Below are 22,839 nucleotides of genomic sequence, written 5' to 3'. Positions count from 1 at the left end.
ACTGAGCAGGTATGCTTGTTTGGTCTGGGCTTGTCTTAAATTTCTCTTTGACTTATCACCCGAGGCAGCACTCCTGCAGGCAGTCCGGTCTCCAGTGTACTCCTGAGACAGCCTGCCCAGCTTCGTGTACCCTACCGTGCCAGGACTCTGTTCTCCCTTCGTTGTCTTCCTCTCTCCTCTGATTGCTGATTTTTCCCATGGTCTTGCAGCATCACAGCTCCCCAGGAATGTCAGCACATTAAGTGCCCGTTGATCTCTCATTGGGTCTGGAGACTACCTCCTGAACTCCTTGCCTTGGGAACCCCTGCTTAACAGAAGTGCCAGAGACACTAACAAAGGCTGATGCTGGGACTTCTTGCTTCTAGGGAATCTGGAGCAGCCTAGAAGGGGGCACATGCAGTTCTTCTGGAGGAAGAAATCTTAGAGCCATCACAGAGATCCCCATTGCCTCACACGCTTCAGGGTTGCAGAAGACAACATGTTCATATGAGAGAAGACTGGAATTCCTCTCACTCTTGTAGAATATGTATCCATGTGCGAACTTTTACCACTAGTCCAGGCTTGGGCAATGCCTAGGATACTGGGATGGAGAAGCAGGTGGGATTGCAGCCTAGGATACTGGGACGGAGAAGCAGGTGGAATTGCAAAGCAGGGCTGAGGGCTCCTGGAAAAGGGTCGAGTCTGCAAAGGCTTCTTACTCAACTCTGTCTTTTCCCTTTGCCACCCCCAGGAAGTGGTCCTCCACTCTGGGTGAATATGGAGGGCCAGTCGCTCCCACCCAGCTTCTTTTCCTACCTTCTCCTCCTCCTCATCTACCCCCTCCCTCCATTATGGGACCAGAAGGCTCAAGAGGACAAAAAGTTCTGACAGTGACAATGACTTGCACACAGACATATACCCCTGGAGCATCAGGGTCCGTGGGGGTGGTGTCTCTCCTTCTTGTTTTAGCTACAGTTTATTGAGGGTCAACTATGTGCCCAGGGACTAAGCTAAGCACTTTATACATATTATCTCAGTTAATAACTTCAGATATCTATCATGACCTTCATTTTACTGATTAGGAAACTGAGGCCAGAGTAGTGAGGTTTTGAGATGAACCAGGCAGGGCAGCCTCATATGCCTGACTGGGCATTGCCCTCGAGGATGTCCCAATGAGGAGGCAAGGAGGTGCAAAAGCCAGCTTTCCAGGCCGGCTACCCTTCTTCTAATGCCCACAGAATTCAGATGGCTTTCCCACCAGAATGCATCTAGCAATAGAAAAGGCAGGATTCAGATCTAGGTTTGTCTGATTTCAAAACCTGTGTTCCTAACCATTATTCTAAACTCTCTTGCAACACCCTCCGCGTTCTGTGACTTTATTAGAATGGTGATAAGGCACAGACACCCAGTTCAGCCCTACTTGTCCTCCCTGATTTGATCTCACTTGCCTCTGACCACATTTACAATTTGTCAAAGTCAGCTTGTTCATTTCTCCCCACCTCCTAAGGGAAAATCCCACATCATTCTTCCCAATGACTAATCTCCTCTGCCCTCAACTGATGGACAAGGTCTCGGCTCGTCACCCAAGTCACTGATGAAGACGTTTTAATCTTCTTGGCCAGCGATGGGTGCCTCTGAGTTCCACTAGGTACTGCTCTGGGCCAGCACAAAATCTTACTAACCAATCTTTTTTCACCTTGGCTGCCAGGGTCCCTTATCCCCAACAGCTGTGTGGTCTGACCCCATTTTTCCAGCTTACGGAGGGTGTGTTATGTGGGAGGGCCTCCAAAACTGCAGAGGCCAGGAGAGATTATGCCTGGTGCTTCCTCTCTGCCCACCAGGCCTTGACACTCAGCCACAAAATAATATTAGATTAATCTGGTAGATTTCCTTATATCCTTTGCTCTGTGGTTAACTACCCTGTTTTCTTTTTTGCTTAAGGTATTTACAAATTGGCTTTCTGAAAGTTTTCCCAGTCTTTTTCCAGATTGAAAAAAAATACTATGTATTCATGCGCCAGGATTTATGTAGCTCCTCTTGTGTCTGTTATACCAAGGCAAGACTTTATAGCTCTGTTATTTAGGCTGATTCTTACTGATTGCCTGACTTCCAGACTTTAAGAATGTCCCACCTATTTCTTCAATTTTAAAAATCTAAATTTGACATCATGTCCTGATAGCAACCCCCAAAATGCATCCAAGAGAACCAAATAGAATTCCTTCTCTGCAGACCTTTTAAAATAGGGTCAGTTCGTCTGAATTTGGGATGACTTACCTACTGTCCTTGCTTGGAAGACAAGAGGCTGGGTGAGATGACCCTTTCAAGGATTGGCCAGTAAATCAGAGATGCTCAGAATTCTGCCAGACTAGAAGCACAGGTTCATGGGTCTTTATTGAAGGACTTGGTGGGAAGAAATCAGACAGCTGAGAACTCTCATCAGACATGTAACCCACAGCACGAATACCATATGTCCTCAGGCTCCTGCCTGTCAAATCCATCTTTCCCCTGTGCTGCTAAGTGGAGCAGGGCTGGCAATGATTTCTGCAGGCCTAAAGATTTTCTAAACCATTCTTACAAGGCTTATCTGTTGATGATGAAAGGATAAATCATGATTACCAAGAAAGCAGAGCTGGCAGGAGAGCAGCTGGCCTTGTGACACGTTGGTGGCCCTTGAAATGGCATGAGAAGATTCTCCATCTCTGCTCTTTTGCAGACATCACTGGGCAGGGAGAGGAACCTACTCAGGGCCAGGAGAACCATTTTTCTTAAAGTCAGAGGACCCTCCTTGGTCCAGAAAGGTAAATTCAGACAGGCCAAGTATCCAGGAAGAAGACACAGGCAGCTGAAGCAGCACTGATAGAGCCAGCAAGGAAGGTAAGGAAGGACTGTTCTCGACTATGGGATCCCTTCTAGGGAGCTGAGACAGAGATGCCGAGATAACAAGGAGATAAGTGCTCCCAGTAGTAATAGACACAGCAGGGGGACCAGCTGCAGCCCTGAGCTCCCTGAAAGAGTTCATCCCAAGCGAACAAAACAGGCATTATGAAAGCAGCAGGGAAAGAGCGGGGACTCCTTCCCTTTCAAACATTGCTCCTCAAAGAAAGGACATGGTGGACTGATAAATGCAGCTAATTGTGAGACCTGGGGAAGTGTGTAAGTGCACACCTTAAGACTGAAAGGGAAGGAACTTGAGGGTCTTTGCTTAACCTTAGGGAGAGCCAAGCAAACAGACTAATAAATTGCTTAGTCAGTCATCTGGGTATTGCCAACCCTCCACCCCACCCAACTCCTAGCACGAAGGTGTTGGAGAGCCTGTGATTTGACACAGAAAAGGAAAGAGATGCCCAAACTGTAACAGCAGGGATCAGAATCTTTGACTTCTTTCCAGATAAAAAAAAAAGTGAACCTGTTATTCAGGGTCTGTTGCCTAGGGCTGGAACACTACGTTTATTGGCTGGGAGAGGTGAGGGGAGTGAGAAGGGGGACAGTGAGAGAAAGGAGAAGATCGTCCTGAGATGACAGTGCCCAGGCAGTTGTCCTCCTCACACATACAGGGGCCTGTATGTATATGAAACAGGACCTGGGGCTCTCTATAGAGTCTTATGTTAGTCAGGTGTGAGAAAAGATGGAAACTTTGGAGTTGGTTTTCAAAATTGTGAGCCACCATCTTGCAATCATTTCCCTCTTTGTTCATCCATTTGGGATCTGGATGCTGTTGCCAGTAGGACTGAAGAAAGGAGACTGAATGGCTGGACTGATGGCTGGCATTTGTGCTGGGATGAAACTGGTGAGATTATCTAGGAAGAATCTGTACTTCTCTCTCTTTTTGCTCTCTCATTTCCCCTGAGGTTGTATTCGACCCTTCCCACTATCACTGAGCTGACTGCCTCCCAGTCTTCTCTTAATTCCCAGCAGAAGTACCATCTCAGCTCAGCTAAGAAGCAGATTGCCTTGAAGGGGAAGCTCAGAGCCTTTGGGGAAAGAAGGGATAATACAGAGAAAAGGATCAGGGATGGTCCTCAGGCTCTCGTCCTCTCTGCCTATAACTCTTCTCCATTAGCTAGGGGACAACCTTAGCATTCCTATCCCATCAATCAATCTCCCTTCTCTTTCTGCTGCCAAGTGGCAACTTACATGACTTCAGGGGCATTTACTTAGTGGCTCTGTTCCTTACTGACTCATCTGGTCTTTAGAGCTCTTTGAAACATTCTTGATCAGATTTTCTTCACTAACATCTCCCCATTCCAATCCCAGAGGACCGTGTATCAGCCTTCCCTTCTTCTTACTGCTGGGTGTTAGTTTCACATCCTATCTCTGGGCACTGGGGTTAAAGTCCAGCTGGAGTTCTGGAAGTGCTGGCATAGAGGGTATGAGTGGACCACGCTCACACAGTGGAGAGAATCTCAAACTAGGAGATCAGTCACACACGTTGGCCGGCCTGGCATTGTTCCGGTGGCTCAACCTGGTGCACGTGAGCTCGCGTGGCTGCCTTATGGGGCTCACTGGAGCTAGACGGTGACTTCAGGGAAGAAACGCAGGCTGTGCCATGAGCATCTGGGGACCACTTGAGTCCTTTTTTATGTTTATTTCAGTTGGCACAGTTGCTCTGGATCACCCTATCCTGATATCATCTTGGTCTGTTAAGCTCATGAGTACTCAGCATGTCACTTAGACCCGTCGTGAGGCAAGAGTGGATCTGGAACATGAAGGTCTTAGTTTCCTTTCCTGAACTCAATTGGCTTCACAGGGAAGTATATGGGAGGAGGCCACTCATGTGCTAGAGAATCTTCTCACCTGGCCACATGTCAACACTTGAAGTTTCCCTTTTTTTCTAAATAAGTAGAAGTCAACAGGTTAGAATAAGGGTGACACATCAACAAGAGCTTTTTAAGCAGGTTCTTATATTTTTTTTAAATCAGGATATTGGAGAATAAGCTACATGAGTTTTATAATTTGTGGGATTTTTTTCCCCTAGGTTGTGCATTTAAACTATGGTGAAACACACATAACAAAATTTTAGCCCGTCTCAGCCGTGTTTGATGTACAGTTCAGGAGTGTTAAGTGCAAACAGGCTTGCAGGACTGCAACTTAACACCCACTGAACAACAGCATCCCTGCAACCACCATTCTACTTTCAGTCTCCATGAACTTGAACTCTAGGTGCCTCGTGCAATTGGAATCATGGAGTAGTAATCTTTTTCTGACTTGCTTATTTCATTTAGCGTGATGTCATCAACCTTCATCCATGTGTCAGAATTTCCTTCGTTTCTAAGGCTGAACAGTATTCCACTCTGTGTATCAACCACATTTTGTTTACCCATTCATCCACCAGTGGACATTAAAGTTGCTTCCACCTTTTGGCCATTATGAATAATGCTGCTAAGAAGAGGTATACAAATACCTCTTCACCACCCTGCTTTCTGTAATTTGTACCTTTTAAAACTGAGTGAAGGAACGAGCCTGGAAGAAGTTAGTATCCCATAGCCTTACGTATTTTACCATTTAGAAGAAGTTGGGAATGCAGCACTAATTTCACCAGGAAAGCTCTTTTGCAGCTTCTTAGTGTGTTGACTTTTCAAGGGCTTCTTGTGCTGTTCTTCAGCCATAGGATGAGTGCTTTGAGAATTGCCATTAACTAGAAAGTGGTGGCAGTGTAGCTTTATCTCAGTGATTGAGACGCTGATCAAAGACAGAACTGTCAGTAACTTGGTATCTTACTTAAAACTGCTGTTGCAGTTTCCTCTCACGTGGGGCTTGAGGTCCCACCCCGTGCTTCCCCAGGCCAAAAAAGCACGTGGTCTTGGGGTGAAGTCTGAGGTTTGGGAGCAGTGTGCTTCACCACTGAGTGCCCTTCTCACTGGCAAAGGCCTATAAATAACATCCGGGATCCTGTTTCAAAGTCAGAAAAGGGGCAAGGGCTAGCCACAGCAACAAGGGCTGAGGGGGTTGCTGAAATAATTTCATGAACAAATTGATCAAAGAAATGATCTGCGAATGAATCTTGGAGAAGGGAGAACCAGCCAGCCGTGAGGATAGTTAAGACTCCTCCCCTGCAAAACCAGCATGTCTTTCATGCCCTTCATTGTCTGCAGGCATGTCTGAGCCCTAGTTTAGCCCATTTGGCATTCAGAGAGCTAAGTCAGCTACACTCTCAGCTCAGAGATGACTTGAGGGTGCTGAAGTGTTTGCATTCCACCCTCCTGCAAGGAGGAAAGGGAATCTAGTTCAAGAACTAAAGCAAAGCTTACTCATCTCATCTCATCCTTTCAGACCCGGAGACGGAGTCCTCCACTGCCCCCTAGACACAGGGTCTTCCAGCATGAAATGCACAGAAATTAAATGCATATCCATTACAGGAGAAATGGCAGGGAAGCAGGGCTAGAGTGACAGATTCTGAAGAGCAAACATATACCTTTGTGCTCTGTCTTCTTAAAATTCATCCTCTCACCTGCCAGCCTTGAGAATTGCCTATTTACATAACTAGCTGCCTAAAATGGAATATTAGATAATGTTCCATGGCGGCCCATCCCTGGGACATGAGTGATCCAGGAGTCCTCTGACAGCGCAGAGCATGGCCCGCTGGCCCGCAGCCCTGCCTCCATGTACTGTGAGCCTGTCAGCACTCCGAGCTGAGCAGATGTCAGGCCCGGTCGCCCGGGTGGGAGACCAGCCGAGCAGCGGGGGCGGGGACGTGATTCAGCACGCGGCTGCATGGCACACCGTCTGCAGGGACAGACTGCACCGCTTCCTGAGCTTCACAGCGGGCACCCTGTTCTGCCCAAGGTGCTGTCTTGGAGACTGCTAACAAAGGGGACTGAGGAATGGGGGAGTGACAGGATCTCTGGGGACAACTGATCCAGGAGGTAATCAGTCAGCACTGATGCCATCCCTGGCACCATGCCAGGCTCGCCTCGCCGTCGGTCTTTTCTGAGGCATGCATCTCCCTCCCATCAAAACTGGAATCCTGCTGCTCGCTTATAGGAGGAGTATAAATAAGTGATAAGGAAGTGTCCTGATAACGATAAGCAGGGATATCGTCTCAGCAGACCAGATGTATCAAAGAAGGCAATTGTGTGTGTGTTTGTTCATTTATTTTTCAGTGTTCCGGTTCCCGTAGTCAGTTTAGAGAAAATTCCTAACCTAGTGAAGGCAGATGGTGCCAATGTCAAAATGAACTCTACGACCACTCCTGCGGTCCCCTCCTGCTCCACCTCATCCTCTGCCGTCTCCACCCCGCCTGTCATTAAGCCAGTCTTGATGTCCAAGTCAGTGCCACCTTCCCCAGAGAAGATCTTAAATGGCAAAGGAATTTTGTCCACCACCATAGACAAGAAACACCAAAACGGCACCAAAAACAACAGCAAGCCTTACAGGAGACTTTCAGGTACGTGTCTGTGTTCTTTGTGTCTGGCTCATGATCAGACTACAGCTGAGTCGCGTCCAGAACTAGGGAGTGATGCGATCTTAATAATTGAGCAGGTCTGTTTCATTTTAAGGGGAACATGGAGTTTACCTACAAACAGGAACTCCCATCTCAAAATGCAGGGGAGAACTGATTCTCTTAATCCCGGGCCAGACTGATGATGGCTGGGCTGAGTTAGTTCAGCACTTAACGGGAGTTATCCTGGTGTTCCCAAGGCAGGGCGCTCTGCACCCCCACAGCATTCTGTGGGTTCGGAGGGTTTTGTCCTTGCTCTGACAGGATAAACCGCCCCTAGATTCTGAAAAGTCTCAGGGCTGTAGACTTGGACAGCCCACTGTGATATCTCCCGGTAGCTGAGGGCAGGCTTGGGACAGTCACATTGGTGCTGTCTGCCCATCTCCAACCTTTGGTCTCATTGGTTTCCAGGTTCATTCTGTGGTCTGGGGCTACAGATGCCTTTCCCACATAAGCAGACTGGAATTCCCACTTGGGAACACTCAGACTGGCATAGCAGAGGGGTCTGTCTGCAATCTACTTGGTTGTCAGAGTAGGCACTCAGGAGGTACCCAGAAAGGTACTGCACGTGGCCAGTCCGTAAGTCAGTGGTTGGCCCTTGGGTCCCCCAAGTGGATGGTATTTGCTTTGGGTTTGTTGTGAAAGGAAATCTGGCAGTTTTACTTTCTCCAAAAGATCAAGAAAAGCTATAAATTTTATAACTTCTTCACACACCCTGGGCATTTATCAGGTGTTAACCAGAAGAAAGAAAATATAGTTGACCCTTGAACAACGCAGGGATTAGTGGTGCCAACCCTCCATGCAGTTGAAAATCCCCATATGGTTTCTAGTAGGTCTTCTGTGTATGCGGTTCCTCGTATTCGCAGGTTCAACCAACCTCCAGTCGTGTAGTACTGCAGTATATACTACTAAAAAATATCCGTGCACAGTCCAAACCCAAGTTATTCAGGGGTCCACCATACAGAGAAAACTGCCCTGTGAGAGAGAAGCTGTGTCCTCTGGTGTGAGCATAATTTCTAAGTGCTCCCAAGAATTGTGGGTCATTTTTATTCTTTACTTTGTATTTATCTGTATTTCAGATTTTCTCTTATGTTTGTAACTTTTAAAAAGTCTGGGTCTGAAAAGTACCTTGCGCCCAAAGCATTCAAATGACACAGTTATATTACCCTGAAAATCTCTCCATGTCCTATTCAACCACTGTCCCACAAGAAAGGCAGAGCCTGGCCCTGTCTTTGAGGGTGGGGGCCTCTCTGTGTGGACAGAGCCCCATGCACCTAGCTCTCTTCCTGCAGAGAAAGGTCACTGTCACTCTGCAGAGGAGGTGGAGTCCCTGAACGAGCTGGTGGATCTGTCTGGGCGCAGTGAGGCTGGGCTCCCTCGTCCTGGCAGAAGCATGACTGTGGCTTCCAGCCGGCACCTTAATCTTAAGTTGTTTGGGGATTTTTTTGTGTGTGTTTGTTGGTTTTGCATTTTGTTGGTGGTTTTGTCTCATTGGGTCTTTTGCTTATTTCTCTCTCGCTTTCACATTTGGCAGCCAGCTCCTGCCCCCAGCCAAACAACCTGTTCAGTTCCAGGCCAACACGAGTGCTGGTGTGGATCTGGGTACAGGGCTGACTCCACCAGGCCCAAGGGAAGGAACTCTCACCAGGCGGCATGGGGCCTGGCGCCAAGACCCTCCTTGGTGGGCAGAGAGGGCTCATAAGAAGCAAACATCTCCAGGCCTAACAGTTTTCTCTTCTTAAAAAATGAAGCTTAAGAAAAGAAGACAAAAGCAAAAGAAAGGGGCAGGATGCATTTTGATAGCCAAGCAGGAGATCTGTCTTGGATATGAGAATGGTTTTATTGCAAACATCATCACCACTGTTGCAACCATCCCACAGCTCCCAAACCTTCTTCTAGAAATAGAATGCATTCATTTATTATGGTCAGATTTTACTCCAGCAAGTTCAGACAGTTTTTCAGGCAAGTTAACCTCTTTATAGCTTGCAGCCATTGGAGGCCCTGAAGGAGACATGCCTCCAAGTTTATACATGCCCCTCCACCCACCCATCCACCTCCCCACGCACCTGCACTGCTGCCCATCTCTGTGAATGCCCAGAAGAACCGTGTCATTCCTGCCCTGCAGGACTCAGGTGTTTGCTGGGTGTCTTCCGGAAATGGCACGGGCCATCAAGAGGTGGAACTGTAAAGCTTGCAGTGTCTTTAAGAGGTTGTCTCACAACCCTCCATTTTCTAGGGGAGGAAAACATTTTTGTAGCCCAGAAGGAAGAAGGATCCAAAATGAGCATAAAAAGAGTAAGTTCCCTAGAAGTCACCTCGACAGGGGCCATCAGGACTCCAGTGGGAAGGCAGGAGCTGGGGAAAGCCTGCTTCCCTCAACCATCCTTGGTGGCAAGGGGACCGCTTGCCCGGCTCACTCCTTTCTGGAGCACCAGGCTCCAGGCTGGGGGCAGAGCAACTGTGAGGCCAGCAGGCCCTGCCCTTTACACCTGCAGGTTCAGCCTCAGCGTAAAGCCCACACCTGCCCCTGTCTACATGTTCCTGAATCGGGGAAATCCAGGCAGCAAGGCTGCATGGGATGCCTTGTGCTGAGGACTTTCCAAAGCATGAGAGAGGCCGGTCACACTGACATGTCAAGGAATAATTTCCCACTCAAATGGCTCAAACTATTGAGCCATTTGTGGGAGGGCAGTGTGGGAGAGTGATGTATTCCTGGAGCTACCCCAGGGGAGAAAGTGGTCCCAGGGCCTTCTGGTGACTCTGCCCCGTCTGCAGCCAGCTTTGCCCAGAGGTGCCTGGGGAGACGGTTGGAGTGAAATAAAGCCTGAGAACCACGTGGCCCTTTTCCCTCTGCTGCCCACCCGCCCTCTCCCCTTGTGCATTCCCATCCCTACCACATCCCCACCAAAGCTGGACGTGGGAACTCTTGGGTTCAGAGAGAAGCGCCATCTTCCCCCAGCGGTTCTGGAAGCATTTTAGCAGCCGGTTGGAGGGAAAAAAAAACAACAAAACAGATTGCCTGACAATGTCTCACTTGTTGGTGCAAATGTGCATTTTTTAAAAAATGTAGTCTTAATGCCAAATCCTATTTAGTCTCCTTTTTTCTTATATTTTTTGTTTGTTTCTTAAACCAGAGAGAGAATTTGACCCAAATAAACACTGTGGAGTGTTGGATCCCGAGACAAAGAAACCTTGCACAAGATCCCTCACCTGCAAGGTATTTCTCTTTCCATAAAAAATACTTCCTGCTCTCGCTGGGGCCTTTGTCGAAATGTTTGCATGCCACTCTCTGCACACGGCAGGGTGTGGAGCCTCGACACGACCCCCAGCTGCTCTTTGTAAGGGAAATGCTTTCTTCTCTTCCATGGTAGCAGAGTGCCTGCCTCAAGCTGGCTGGCTTTTTAAGAAGGAGAAAAAAAAAAAAAAAATAGGCTTCCCCTGTTACTTGTGAGGCCAGACAGTAAATTGTATTTATAGGCACTCACAGGCGGTTCTAAACCCTGCTACGTTTTAATGTATGCAGGAGCAGCACGGCGGCGGCGGCGGCGGCGGCGGCAGCGCCCTGAAAGGCAGCCCCAGAGGGGAGGACGAGCCGCCGCGCCCCTGATCCGGCCGCAGCGGGGTGGCCGGGGGACAGCTGACCCGAAGCGGCCGCCCGTGGGTAGCCCCCAGCCCCGTATTTCATGCTGAACTGCTAGTGCCTCTCGGGATGGAGGCCGTGGCCCTCTCTGCTTGGTGTCTCTGTGTGTCTGGGCCAAAGCGAGCCTCCCACCTGCACCTGGATTAACTCCAGCGCGCCCTCACCGGTGCCTGTCGTCAGGGAGGTCCTCAGGGGTTCAGCGCTGAAGCTCGTCATCTTTGGCCATTTTTCGGAGGAAGCTTTGGCTCCTTAACGCCAGGAGCGTAGGGCACGGTTGCGTTTTGTGTGGTCTCTGCCTCTTCCCAGCCGCAGAACAGGAGCTGTTGCCTTGAAGTTGACTTTTCAAGCACCTCTAAATTCCCATGAATTGCAGTTTCTGAAATGGAGGGCCTGGGGAAGCAGGTTTATGTGCTGATCAAAGAGGCTGTGCTTTCCATCTCTCTTCTCCTTAGACTCACTCACTAAGCCATCGGAGGGCAGTCCCAGGCCGGAAGAAGCAATTTGACCTCCTCCTGGCGGAACACAAAGCCAAGTCCCGGGAAAAAGAAGTTAAAGATAAAGAGCATCTCCTGACTTCGGCAAGGGAAGTACTTCCCAATCCCCCCGGGCCGGCGCACGACTCACTGCCGGGACCTTCAGGGAGCTCGGGCCCAGAACCTAAAGTCGCGTCCCCTGCAAAATCCAGGCCACCCAACTCTGTGCTTCCTAGGTAAGTGCCCCCTCGGCGATGGAAGCCTTGAGTCCATGGCCAGTGACTGCCTGCCTGGGTCGAGTGTGGTCTGATCACCTGTGAAACGGGAGTCTTCATGGTCCTACCTAGGGAGGCGGTTGTGAGCTTGAAATGAGAGAATGGGTGTGAGGGGCTCAGTCCAGTGTCTGCCACGTAGTGTTCGGTGGATTTTATTGCTGTCACCATTGTCATGCTCACTGTGGTCATCGTTGCCATCACTGTCATACCTCATAACAGACCCAAATCCGACAGCATGTGTTTTCACAGAGCAAGAGTCAGCTGGAAATAAATACCTGAAAGTGACACTCAGCCACCAGGCAACTTCCTGGTTGGGGTTTGTTTGGTTTGGTGTTTTTTCTTTTTTTCAATAAGTAACTTTATTTAATTTATTTATCTGTTGGCCACACTGTGCAGCATGTGGGATCTTAGTTCCCTGACCAGGGATTGAACCTGTGCCGCCTGCATTAGAAGCACAGAGTTTTAACCACTGGACTACCAGGGAAATCCCGTGGTCGCCTGGGTTTTTAGATTAGAGGGAAGCCTTGTGGAGGGGAGGGGAGTCAGCACAGCAGCAGAGCCCATTTGTTACAATATTTTGTGAATTTTCCCCACAACTCTCCAGTGGTCAGGGTGGAGGGAAATTTGGTGTGATGGAGCTGTCTGTCCTTAAATTTCCCTTCACACCAAGAAAGCTCAGCCACTTCTTAGAGATTTTATTTGGTTGTCCTGGGAGGAAATGAAAGGATAGAAAACAGTGGGTACAACATTGTAAGTCAACTATACTTCAGTTTTCAAAAAAAAAGAAAAGAAAAGAAACCCACTTGGATTTAGAGTGATTTAAGATCCACATGTGTGTGCTTTGACAGCCAGTGGAGTGCCATATTGAGCCACAGACAATTTCCAGGTGATAAGACTGGGAACCCTAAATATTTGAGTGCTTGCTCCATAAGCAAGGTACTATGTTAGGTACTCTCAGGCAGGGGCACAGAGATTAGTGAAACTAGATCCTGCTTTTCAAGAATTTAGAGTTCAGAAGATAAGACTCAAATATCCACAACATCATGAAAGGGAAACATTAATAATACAATATAAGTGCAGATACTGGTAACCTCTGATGATTTTTAATGCACACACTGTGAGTCTCAAAGAGTAGTTGTCCAGTCAGTAAGCAGGCATGAAAAGAATGGAGTTATAGAAGAAGAGGATAGAATTTATTTTTAAAGTAAAAGCAAATATTTGATGACAGTTGTTACTGACCTACTAGGATGTCTTGTGCCTTCCACTTTGGCGCAAACCTGACCAGTTTGACAGCCAGAGGCCTCTTCTGGAATCACCAACCTTAGCCTCAGACATTTGGGAAGATGGAGTCAGACAGAGTCACCACCCACACATCCCCATCATCATAACCACTGTCGAGCCGTAGTCGTCATCCATTTACTTGCCACTTTCCTTTCCGCCCCTCATTTTGCAGGATCCTTTTATAATGACTTCTCACTGTAATGCCAGATGTTGGTGAAGGAGATTGCCCCTGCTTTAGAGTCTAGGAGACAGTTCTGCTGCAAACTTCTGGACAGAGCTTCAGTCTATATACACTAGCTTTCACACTTCTTGGTGGCAATGGAACTATTTTATTCCCATAAAACCTTTCATGGTACCTGATATAAAAGCAAACCTGCCTCCACCTGAAGCCATCTCAATCCTGCTTTCATCACACATGTACCCAGAACCCACTGCCCATCCAAGGGATCACCTCGGATTTAGGGAATCCCTGAGAGCTTCAGGGAACCCCACTTTGTATTTATTTTATTTACTTATTTCTGGCTGTGCTGGGTCTTCATTGCTGCGTGAGCTTTTCTCTAGTTGTAGCGAGTGAAGGCTACTCTCTAGTTGCGGTGTGTGGGGTTCTCATCGTGCTGGCTTCCCTTATTGTGGAGCAGGGGCCGTAGGGTGTGCGGGCTTCAGTAGTTGCAGTTCCCAGGCTCTAGAGCTCAGTCTGGATAGTTGTGGAACACAGACTTAGTTGCTTCATGGCGTGTGGGATCTCCCTGGACCAGGGATCAAACCCATGTCTCCTGCACTGGCAGGCGGATTCTTTACCACTGAGCCGCCAGGGAAGCCCCTGAAAATTCTCTTTTCTTATACATTGCTCCATCAATTTTGACCGATGCAGGCACTTCACACTCAAGCAGTGGTACCTGGCTTAGCAGTGAAACCAGGGACAGCTGTTAAAAAATGAAAACAGGCAACCTTAAGAGTTGCTTCTTTCTGTTTCTTTTTGTTTTAATTTTCAGGGGAATATTTGTCAATAGAGAAATGCCAGGTGTTTATTTTCTTTTAGGGAAACAGAAGAAAGAGAGAGGGTGAGGTTAATCAGCAGAAAGAATGTCTCTGAAAGGAAAGGGGAGGCCAAGGAGCACGTTACAAACGTTGGTAAGAGAATAGTTTTTGAGGATGCTTTTCAAGGCACCAGAAGACTCAGGGGTGAACTCTGTTCCAAAGTTAGTGGGAAATAACGTTCTCTTTCAATTGTTTTAGGTTCAAACAAGACCCCATGCTATCAGAGATCAAAAAGGCATGATCAGAAGTTAATGTACTCACCTAAGACTTAAAACCATTATTTCCCTCATACTGATGATATAATAGATATTTCAATCATACTCATTATCTGTAATTGACCAAAAGAATGACTCGTGAGTGGAATTATGGTAATCCCTTCCCAGTTGTGAATTTCTCTTGTAGGATATGCTAACAATGTGTGCATTTACTTCTTAAACATCATTTTGGTAACCTTGAAAATATTCCAGTTCTCATATTTTTGAGTTGCAACCCATTCTTGTAAGGGGTTTCTAAAAGAGGAACTTGAGCCTAGGATTAGAAGAGTAGAAGTCAGCTAGCAAGGGTTGGAATAGGATTGGATAGTGCAAGAATCGACTCCTTGTCTGCTGACTGAATGAACGTGGTCGTCTCTCAGCCTCTGTGGCCTCAAACTGCTCATCTGTCAAATGGAGCTAAGGAAAATTCAGTGACAGTATCAAGCTCATAATAAGCACTCAGTTGACGGTAGCTGGTAGGAAGGGCCATGGTAGTGAGTGGGAAAGCAGTGGGAGCCAGTGAAGGCCTAGGCAAGACCTGGTTTCCATTCACCCATCCTCCTGGCCTCTGTCCCTCGATCTGGGAGTCCTTGGATAACATACCTATATGCTCTACTTTCCTGCCCCCAACTCTAAGGGAACACCTTGCTTTCCCCACAGAGCCCAAGGGCTGTGGCTAACCAGGCCAACCAAAGCCATCAGGACTCTTTGGAAAGGCAGGGGGAGGTGCAGAGGGTTGAGCTGGGCTCTAACAAGACAGGCTTTGGCCCCCAGGAGGGACAAAAAGCTGTGGAGGTCAATGCTGACAAGGTCTGGGCACCTTCCCCTCTGTCTCATAAATGAACACATATCTCACCCTAAAGTATACAATGGCAAACACCAATGAATCTCAGACTGACAAAGGCAGCGGGGAAAGAGGCAGAAGGTCCTAGAAATCTGAGAAGGGGCAGAAGTGAGTCTGCAGTGAAAGCTACTTCAGTTCGTGACTCATTGATAGTATAATCACCGAAGTGGAAACCATTTCTCTCCTTGACTTAGGTTTGTCCCTGGGCTTTTCCTACCCATTTCTCAGTAGTTCAGGCTTTAAAGTCAAGCAGACAGACCAAGTCTCATTTCCACTTTTTATTAGCTTGGCAACCAGTGTCCTCATCTGAGAAATGTAGGTCATAGTTACACACGCCTAAGACAGTGGGTAGCTCTGATGAGAAAATATATGTGACGTGCCTACACATATCATGTGTGTGTGTGCTCAGTCGTGTCCCACTGTTTGTGACCCCATGGACTGTAACCCACCAGGCTCCTCTGTCCATGGAATTTTCCAGGCAAGAATACTGGATGAATTGCCATTTCCTACTCCAGGGGATCTTCCTGACCCAGGTATCGAACTGGCATCTCTTGTGTCTCCTGCATTGTCAGGCTGATTCTTTACCACTAGGGACTCAGTTAAGGTCAGTTTCCTCCGTGCTCTTCCCCAAAGCTGCTCCTGCTTCCTCAGAGCGGTGGGGGTGGGGACTTTAAGTTTCCCTGAGGCGACTTGGACAGGGACCATCATCATATGCACTGTCTTTAGACCAGACTGGTAAGTGGAGAGGGAAGGTGTGATGTAGTGCTGAGGAAGAAAGGTTGGACAGCAGTTTAACACACATGCAAGACTTTTTCCACACTTTCTCATGGCCAGTAGCCCTGTTTCCCTTCACCCTCACCAACCCTTGGCTTTTCAGAGACACAGGCTGCTTCCAGCACACTCCATCTCTCCCAGTTCCACCCTGGAGGGCAGCAGTCAGAGCTGGAAGGAGGTCTTGAAAGCATCCACTACTCCGTAATTGACAGGAGGGTGCCCGCACCCTGAGTGACACAGACCTGGAAAGGAAAAGATTCAGAGCCCCCTCTTCGTACACGGGCACACTTATGCCTGGCATCCTTCCTTCATGTTTCTCTCTTTGCTCTCAGAGCTGCTTCTGCTCTGGAACTCGCAGTTTTCATGCTCCATGAATCTCCATGATTCTCCTTCCCTCGCCTCCTCTCTTTTGTCTGGCAATTGGAATTTACTAATTTTTTTTTTCCTTTTTGGCCATGCTGCATGGCATGTGGGATCTTAGTTCCCTGACCAAGGATCAGACCCATGCTTCCTGCAGTGCAAGCATGGAGGTTTAACCCCTGGACCACCAGGGAAGTCCCGGAACTTACTACTGAGTGTTTCAACCACTCGAAAAGGGTTTTTTTCTTTTTAGAAATATATATATATTTTTAATTGTTAACTCTTTTATTTTTATTTATTTTATTTTTGACTGCGCTGGGTCTTTTTGTTGCTTCCAGAAGGCTTTCTGTAGTCACAGCAAGCCAGGGCTTCTCTTGTTGCTGAGCATGGGCTCTAGGCATGACAGCTTCAGTAGTTGGGGCATGTGGGTTCGGCAGTTGTGACTTGAAGGGCTTAGTTGCCCTTCGGCATGTGGGATCTTCCCTGACCAGGGATCAAATCTGTGTCCCGTGCATTGTGTAGGCAGATTCTTAATCACTAGACTACCATGGAAGCCCCCAGATTTTTTTTTTTTCCCTTAATGAAACTTAATTTTTTGGTGTTGGAGAAGACTCTTGAGAGTCCCTTGGAGTACACAAAGGTCAAACCAGTCCATCCTAAAGGAAATCAGCCCTGAATATTCATTGGAAGGACTGATGCTGAAGCTCTGATACTTTGGCCACCTGATGCAAAGAACTGACTCATTAGAAAGACCCTGATGCTGGGAAAGATTGAAGGCAGGAGGAGAAGGGGATGACAGAAGATGAGATGGTTTGATGGCATCACCGACTCAATGGACATGAGTTTGAGCAAGCTCTGAGAGCTGATGATGGACAGGGAACCCTGGCATGCTACAGTTCATGGGGTTGAAAAGAGCCGGACATGACTGAGCGGCTGAACTGAACTGAATATAGACATGTTGTTCAAAAACCAAATAGTCCTAAAAAAGAGTGAAAAACAGTAATTCCTGCCATCCTGAGGCTCACTTTACCCTTGCTGGGTTAGATCAGCCTTTTCCCGGGGCTCCTCGCTGCCTCCTTTCTTGGTTTGCTCCTTTATTCGACAAAGTGTTTTCTCCATTAGTGTCCTGTGAAAAGGGACATGGGAAGTCAATTTTTAGAATCCTTATAAATTAAAAAAAAAAGTTTTTATAAAATAAAATAAAAATGTTTTTATTCTACTCACACACAGCAGCAGCAGCACACTTAATGGATCATCTCCCTGAATATATAAGTGGGTTGAAAACTATTTCCCTACAGAATTTTGAGAGCAGTTTTTCCATTGACTTTTGGCATCAAAGATTTTTATTAAGAAGTTCAGTATCATTCTGATTCCATTTTTGATTTCTGAAGCATGGGGCTCTGAAAGTTCCCAGGGATCACCCTTGATATAGGTCTTTTTTCATTCATTGTACTGGGGACTCAGTAGATCCTTTAAATCTGGAAACACCTGCTTGTGGGATATTTTCTATTCCATCCTAAATAATTTTATTCCTGCTGTTAGCTTTATTCTCTTTAACCTCCTATTAGCTGGGTGTTGGACCTTTTGCTCTGATCTTTTCATTCTCTTACCCTTTTGTCCTATTTTTTTCTCAATCTCTTGTTCCACTGTCTAAAAGACTTTTTTTTACTTTACTTTTAAAACTATATATCAAATAATTTATGATTTGCTTGTTACATTTTAGGATCTGGTTCTGATTTTTACTTTTTCTTTCTTTTTTTGATGGCACCATGTGACATGCAGGACCCTCGTTCTCTGACTAGGGGAACATTGCCCTCTGCAATGGAAGTGTGGATTCTTAACCATTGGACTGCCAAGGAAGTCACCAGGATCCAATTCTTTTTATCTGATTGCTTTTTATAATATCCTACAAGATACCATCTTTTGCAGAAGTGATACCATTCTGATGTCCCTGAAGATAGGCTTCTTGGTTTTCTTTCTTTTTCTCTCTTATCTTCATTTCCCCCAGGTTTGTTTCACGTATGTGTTTATGTGTTTGATGCTTGGTTGGTCAGCCTAATGTTGGAGATTGTTTCAGGAATGTTGGGTGATTTCTAACCATTCATTTTAAAAGAAAGACTCTAATAAGCTGATTGGAGGTCTGTGTGTGGGACTGTCAACCATAAGATTATCACATCACCAGTCAGCCTTTTGTTGATATTTATGCAAAGTGTGGAAGCCTTTTCTCTGTGACCATTAAATTTCCCAAGGGAAGAATCCTGCCTGCTGATGTGCCGGGCAGTAGGCATTCCGGGAGTGCCAGTTAAGGATCTGACCAGGGACAGCCCACAGTCCCCTTTTTCTAGCCCTGTGCTCCCTCCTAGTCTCTGCTGGTGGCCCGCTGTCTGGAATCTCAGTTCATTTTCTCTGAGAGTTGATTGGAGGGGGAGCGGGCAGGTGGGGCAGTGCTAAAGTCATCTGGCTATGTGAGGAGTGATGACCTGTGGGTCCAACAACCCAGTATCAAGCCTTTCAGCTCTCCTGCTATTTTCAGTCCTCACCTCATCTGTGACTTTTGCAGCTCTAGCTGCTCATGGTGCCCTGCTTATTAGGGTTCTGTGGTAGCTCAGCTTCTTTCCCATTAGTTAACATTCTCCAGTTACAGTCTGTCTCCTAAAAACAGGGTAAAATCTCTTGTTCACACTTTTTGGGACACTTCAAGTGCAAGTAACAAAAAAACCTTGCTTACTAACCACTTCAGTAACTAGGAAATTTCTTACTGCTGGTGACAGGAAGTCCAGAGGTGAACGGGCACCAGTCCCCAGCGATCAGGGCTTGGCTGTCCTCTGCCCTTTTATTCCACCCTCTTCAGTCTTTCGGCTCCATCTTCAAAGTCTGTAGCAAGATGGCTGCAGCACATCCAGAAGAAACAAGGTCCAGATGAAGATGGAAACCAGCTTTTCTTTGCAAAGAAAAATCTTTTTTAGCGGCATTAAGGACCTTGTGGTGCAGCCATCACTACCATGCATCTCCAGAACTTTTTCATCTTTCAGTCCTGAAACTCTGTACCATTAAACACTCAAGTCCCCATTCCCAGCACCTGGTATAACCACCGTTCTACTTTCTGCCTCTGAATTTCACTGTGGTAGATACCTTGTTTAAGTGGAGTCATACAATAGTTGTCCTTTGTGACTGGCTTATTTCACTTAGCATAATGTCTTCAAGGTTCATCCATGCTGTAGCATATACCAGAATTTCCTTCCCTTTTGAGACTTAACTAATATTCCATTGTATGGACATACCATGTTTTGTTTATCCGTTCATCTATCAATTTTTTTTCCACCTTTGTGGCTTTGTTTTTATGTGATTGTGCTTTGGGGATCTGGTTTGAACTCAGGTATTTGACACCTAGAAAGATTTCAAAACAACAAAGTGTCCAAGGTGAAAATGAGGGAGAGAAGAGAGGTATATGAGTAAAAGCCCCTTCATGTTACTTGAAGGGGCAACTTTCAAAGCAGAATGCAGAAAACCTTTCTTTGTTTTTTTTTTTTTTTTTAAGATCCTGAGGATTTCCCTAGCAGTCCAGTGGTTAAGACTTTGCCTTCCAATGTAGGGACTGTGAGTTCAATCCCTGGTCATGCGGGAGCTAAGAATCCCACCCACCTGCCTCATGGCCAAAAAACCAAACCATAAAACAAACAATATTGTAACAAATTCCATAAAGTCTTTAAAAATGGCCCACATCAAAAAAAAAAAGAAAAAATCCTGATTTTTTTTTTTTTTCCCTCTAAAACTTCTTTTTCTCCCTGACTGTCTCCCTGGTCAATCAAAACAACTAACAACTAGCTTTGACCATTCTTCTGACTCTTCTGATGCGGAGGTGTGTTTTCTTTTGTTTCGCACTGCTTAGAAAGCCTTGGTACTGCCTCTTACTGCTTTTCTATAAGCTTAGCCATGACTGGGATGAGATCTGTTGGATTGTTTATACACATGGAATTAATTCGCTTTTTCATTGAGAAACATATTTCTTCAACACCTACTGTTGAGTCAGCCATGCCAATCTGTGGGTCTAGTGGCTTGTCAAAAATTAAATAGAAACATTCACCCTCAGAAGATACAATTAAACTACATGTGACTTGATATTAAGAAACAGGCTTGGCTTCAGGGTGAGGAAATTGTGGTCCCATCTGGGACAAAACATTTTTTCGTGTAGGTATGGGAACACCGTCATAAAGTCATAGTTCAGTAGCTGTGTTTGTAAGGCTGTCTTTTGTCATCACTGACATTTTGTTGACTGATTTGAGCTTGTTTATCTGGTTGATCTTCCCATCACCGTCTGCTTTCAGAGAGAAGCAACTGCAGGGCAAGTGTAAATTCCTTACATGCAAATGAATGAATAGTTGTAACTGAATTTATAGATGACTAGTTTTAAGTTGAATTAATTCTCTGCCACACGAGTTTGTTTTTTGTATTTTCTGTTCTGCTTACACTGTTGGAGTTTTCCCTGGTGCCCGCATTCAGGCAGGGCAGTCTCAGCTCCACCCGATCGCGTAGAGAGCTGGTCACTGCCTCCCCTCTCAGCCTGAATTTTTCCCTTGTGCAGGTCTGTCATCGACCTGCCTTCCTTAATGTATCGGGAAGGCTAATTGGTCTGATTCTGAGCTCCGTGAAACTGGGTGGGTCTGTTTCCCTCAGAAAAGTTTATTCTGTTTGCTTTCTCTTGCCCTTAGACCATCTTCTGCAAATAGCATAAGCAGCAGCACGTCTTCAAATCACAGTGGCTACACTCCGGAACCCCCTCTGCCCCCAGTTGGAGGTGACCTCGCCAGCCGACTGTCGAGTGATGAAGGGGAGATGGACGGAACCGATGAATCCGAGAAGCTATTAGACTGTCATTTCTCTGCCCACCACCCCAGACCTCTTGCGGTAGGCCTCTTTCTGTTTCCATCCCGGCATTTCTTTCTCCCCGCGCTTTGTGGTGTTTAGGGGACTGCATCCTCTGATAGCATCCTTCCTAAGCAGAGGCCTCCAGGACAGTGTTTTTTGAAAGGGCTTTCCCTGAGGTTGAATGATTGCCTTAGAAATCCCCTTGAAAATCACAGAAGGAAAGGTGAGGGCACCCAGCTGATCATAATCCTTTAAGCACCTGAGTATTTATGCTGCACCTTGAAGTGATAATGCTTGAGAAACGGTGTTCATAGAAGAGCACTGGGGAGCTGACCTTCCTGCCTTGCCCATCTGAAAAGCAGCCTCTGATTTCAAGAATCAGTCTGGTGCACCTGCTTTGGGAACTGTCTGTCTGAGCAATGTGCCAGGTGCCAGCCCTGGCTGGTTTTCTTCCCTGTTGGTTCTGAGTTTTATTGTTCTTAGTAGGTGTGACCATATGGCACAAAACTCGTGTGTGTGTGTGTGTGTGTGTGTGTGTGTGTGTGTGTGTGTGTGTGTGTATGTGTGTAGGAAAGAAGGAAGCATTTCATGTCAGCATGAAAGCAGGTTAATGAAAAGGTCAGTTTCTCCCCAGTTCCTTGGAAGAGTCCACTTTAACAATTCAGAAGGTCATTGAAATCCAGGTGGGAGGTATAAGGAAGCATCAGCTGGAAGCTTGTTTATGTTGGCCATGTGAGCACTTAAAAAAGGAATGTCTGGTGCTACCATCAACAGAGCCGAATTCAGGGAGGCCAGAAACATGGGACCCCATAGCTGCTTTGCTCTGGTCCCAGCGTGAAGCCTTCAAGGTTAGCTCTGACTGTCCTGGGATCGCATGAACTATGTAGGTGAAATCAACCCTGCATCAGGAGAGGGACTCCCTGCCCAGTTCTACCAGTGTGCTTCACCAACAGCTTGAGACTTAGCCTCTCGGCTAGTACAGAAACAGGGACGATTAGGAATGCCTCTGACTGTCAGTAATAGAAAACTCAAGTCATACCGTATGTGCGCATCAGCCATTTACTTGTCTCATGTAGCACGAATTCTAGAGGTGAGTGGTTCCAGGCTTGTTTCTGCATCTCTTCAGAGTCATATTGCAGAGGGAGAATTCCCCAACCCTTTTTGCCTTTCATGCACAGTCTGGATATGTCGGCTCCGGCTCCAACTCCAACGTCACATCCTCACCAAGTCACATTCTACAAAGTGGGGAAAGGGACCGACAGGAAGGGAGTCTTCCTCTAAGATGCTCTTATGTCATTTCTTAGGGAAGAAGATGTTCCCATGAGCCCTCCCAGCAGACCTTCTCTTCCATCCACCAGAAGTAGGTCACATGCCCACCCCTATACCAATCAGTGGCAGAGGATAGGCTTGTAGGAAACACAGGATGGGGCTTCCTAGGTGGCTCAGTGGTAAAGAAAATGCCTGCCAATGCAAGAAATGCAGGTTTGATCCCTGAATCGGGAAGATCCCCTGGAGAAGGAAATGTTAACCCATTCCAGTGTTTTTACCTGGAGAATCCCATGGATAGAGGAGCCTGGCGGGCTACAGTCCATGGGGTCGCAAAGAGTCGGACATGAT

The 22,839-nt window shown here is 46.8% G+C and overlaps 1 protein-coding gene across 9 annotated transcripts in view; it reads left to right on the top strand.

Annotated features, from left to right (window-relative positions):
- Positions 1-22,839, top strand: part of ATXN7L1 (ataxin 7 like 1) — a 252,280-nt gene that overhangs the window by 213,874 nt on the left and 15,567 nt on the right. For all 9 annotated transcript variants that reach the window (XM_061165221.1, XM_061165222.1, XM_061165225.1 and 6 more), the window contains 4 exons: positions 7,080-7,363; positions 10,552-10,634; positions 11,510-11,766; positions 21,066-21,261. In XM_061165221.1, the coding sequence (XP_061021204.1) occupies positions 7,080-7,363; positions 10,552-10,634; positions 11,510-11,766; positions 21,066-21,261 (820 nt within the window). The remainder of the gene's footprint in view (positions 1-7,079; positions 7,364-10,551; positions 10,635-11,509; positions 11,767-21,065; positions 21,262-22,839) is intronic.

This window comes from Dama dama, chromosome 18 (genome assembly GCF_033118175.1).
Source record: "Dama dama isolate Ldn47 chromosome 18, ASM3311817v1, whole genome shotgun sequence".
Taxonomy (NCBI): domain Eukaryota; kingdom Metazoa; phylum Chordata; class Mammalia; order Artiodactyla; family Cervidae; genus Dama; species Dama dama.
This window is presented reverse-complemented; position numbering and strand designations above follow the sequence as displayed.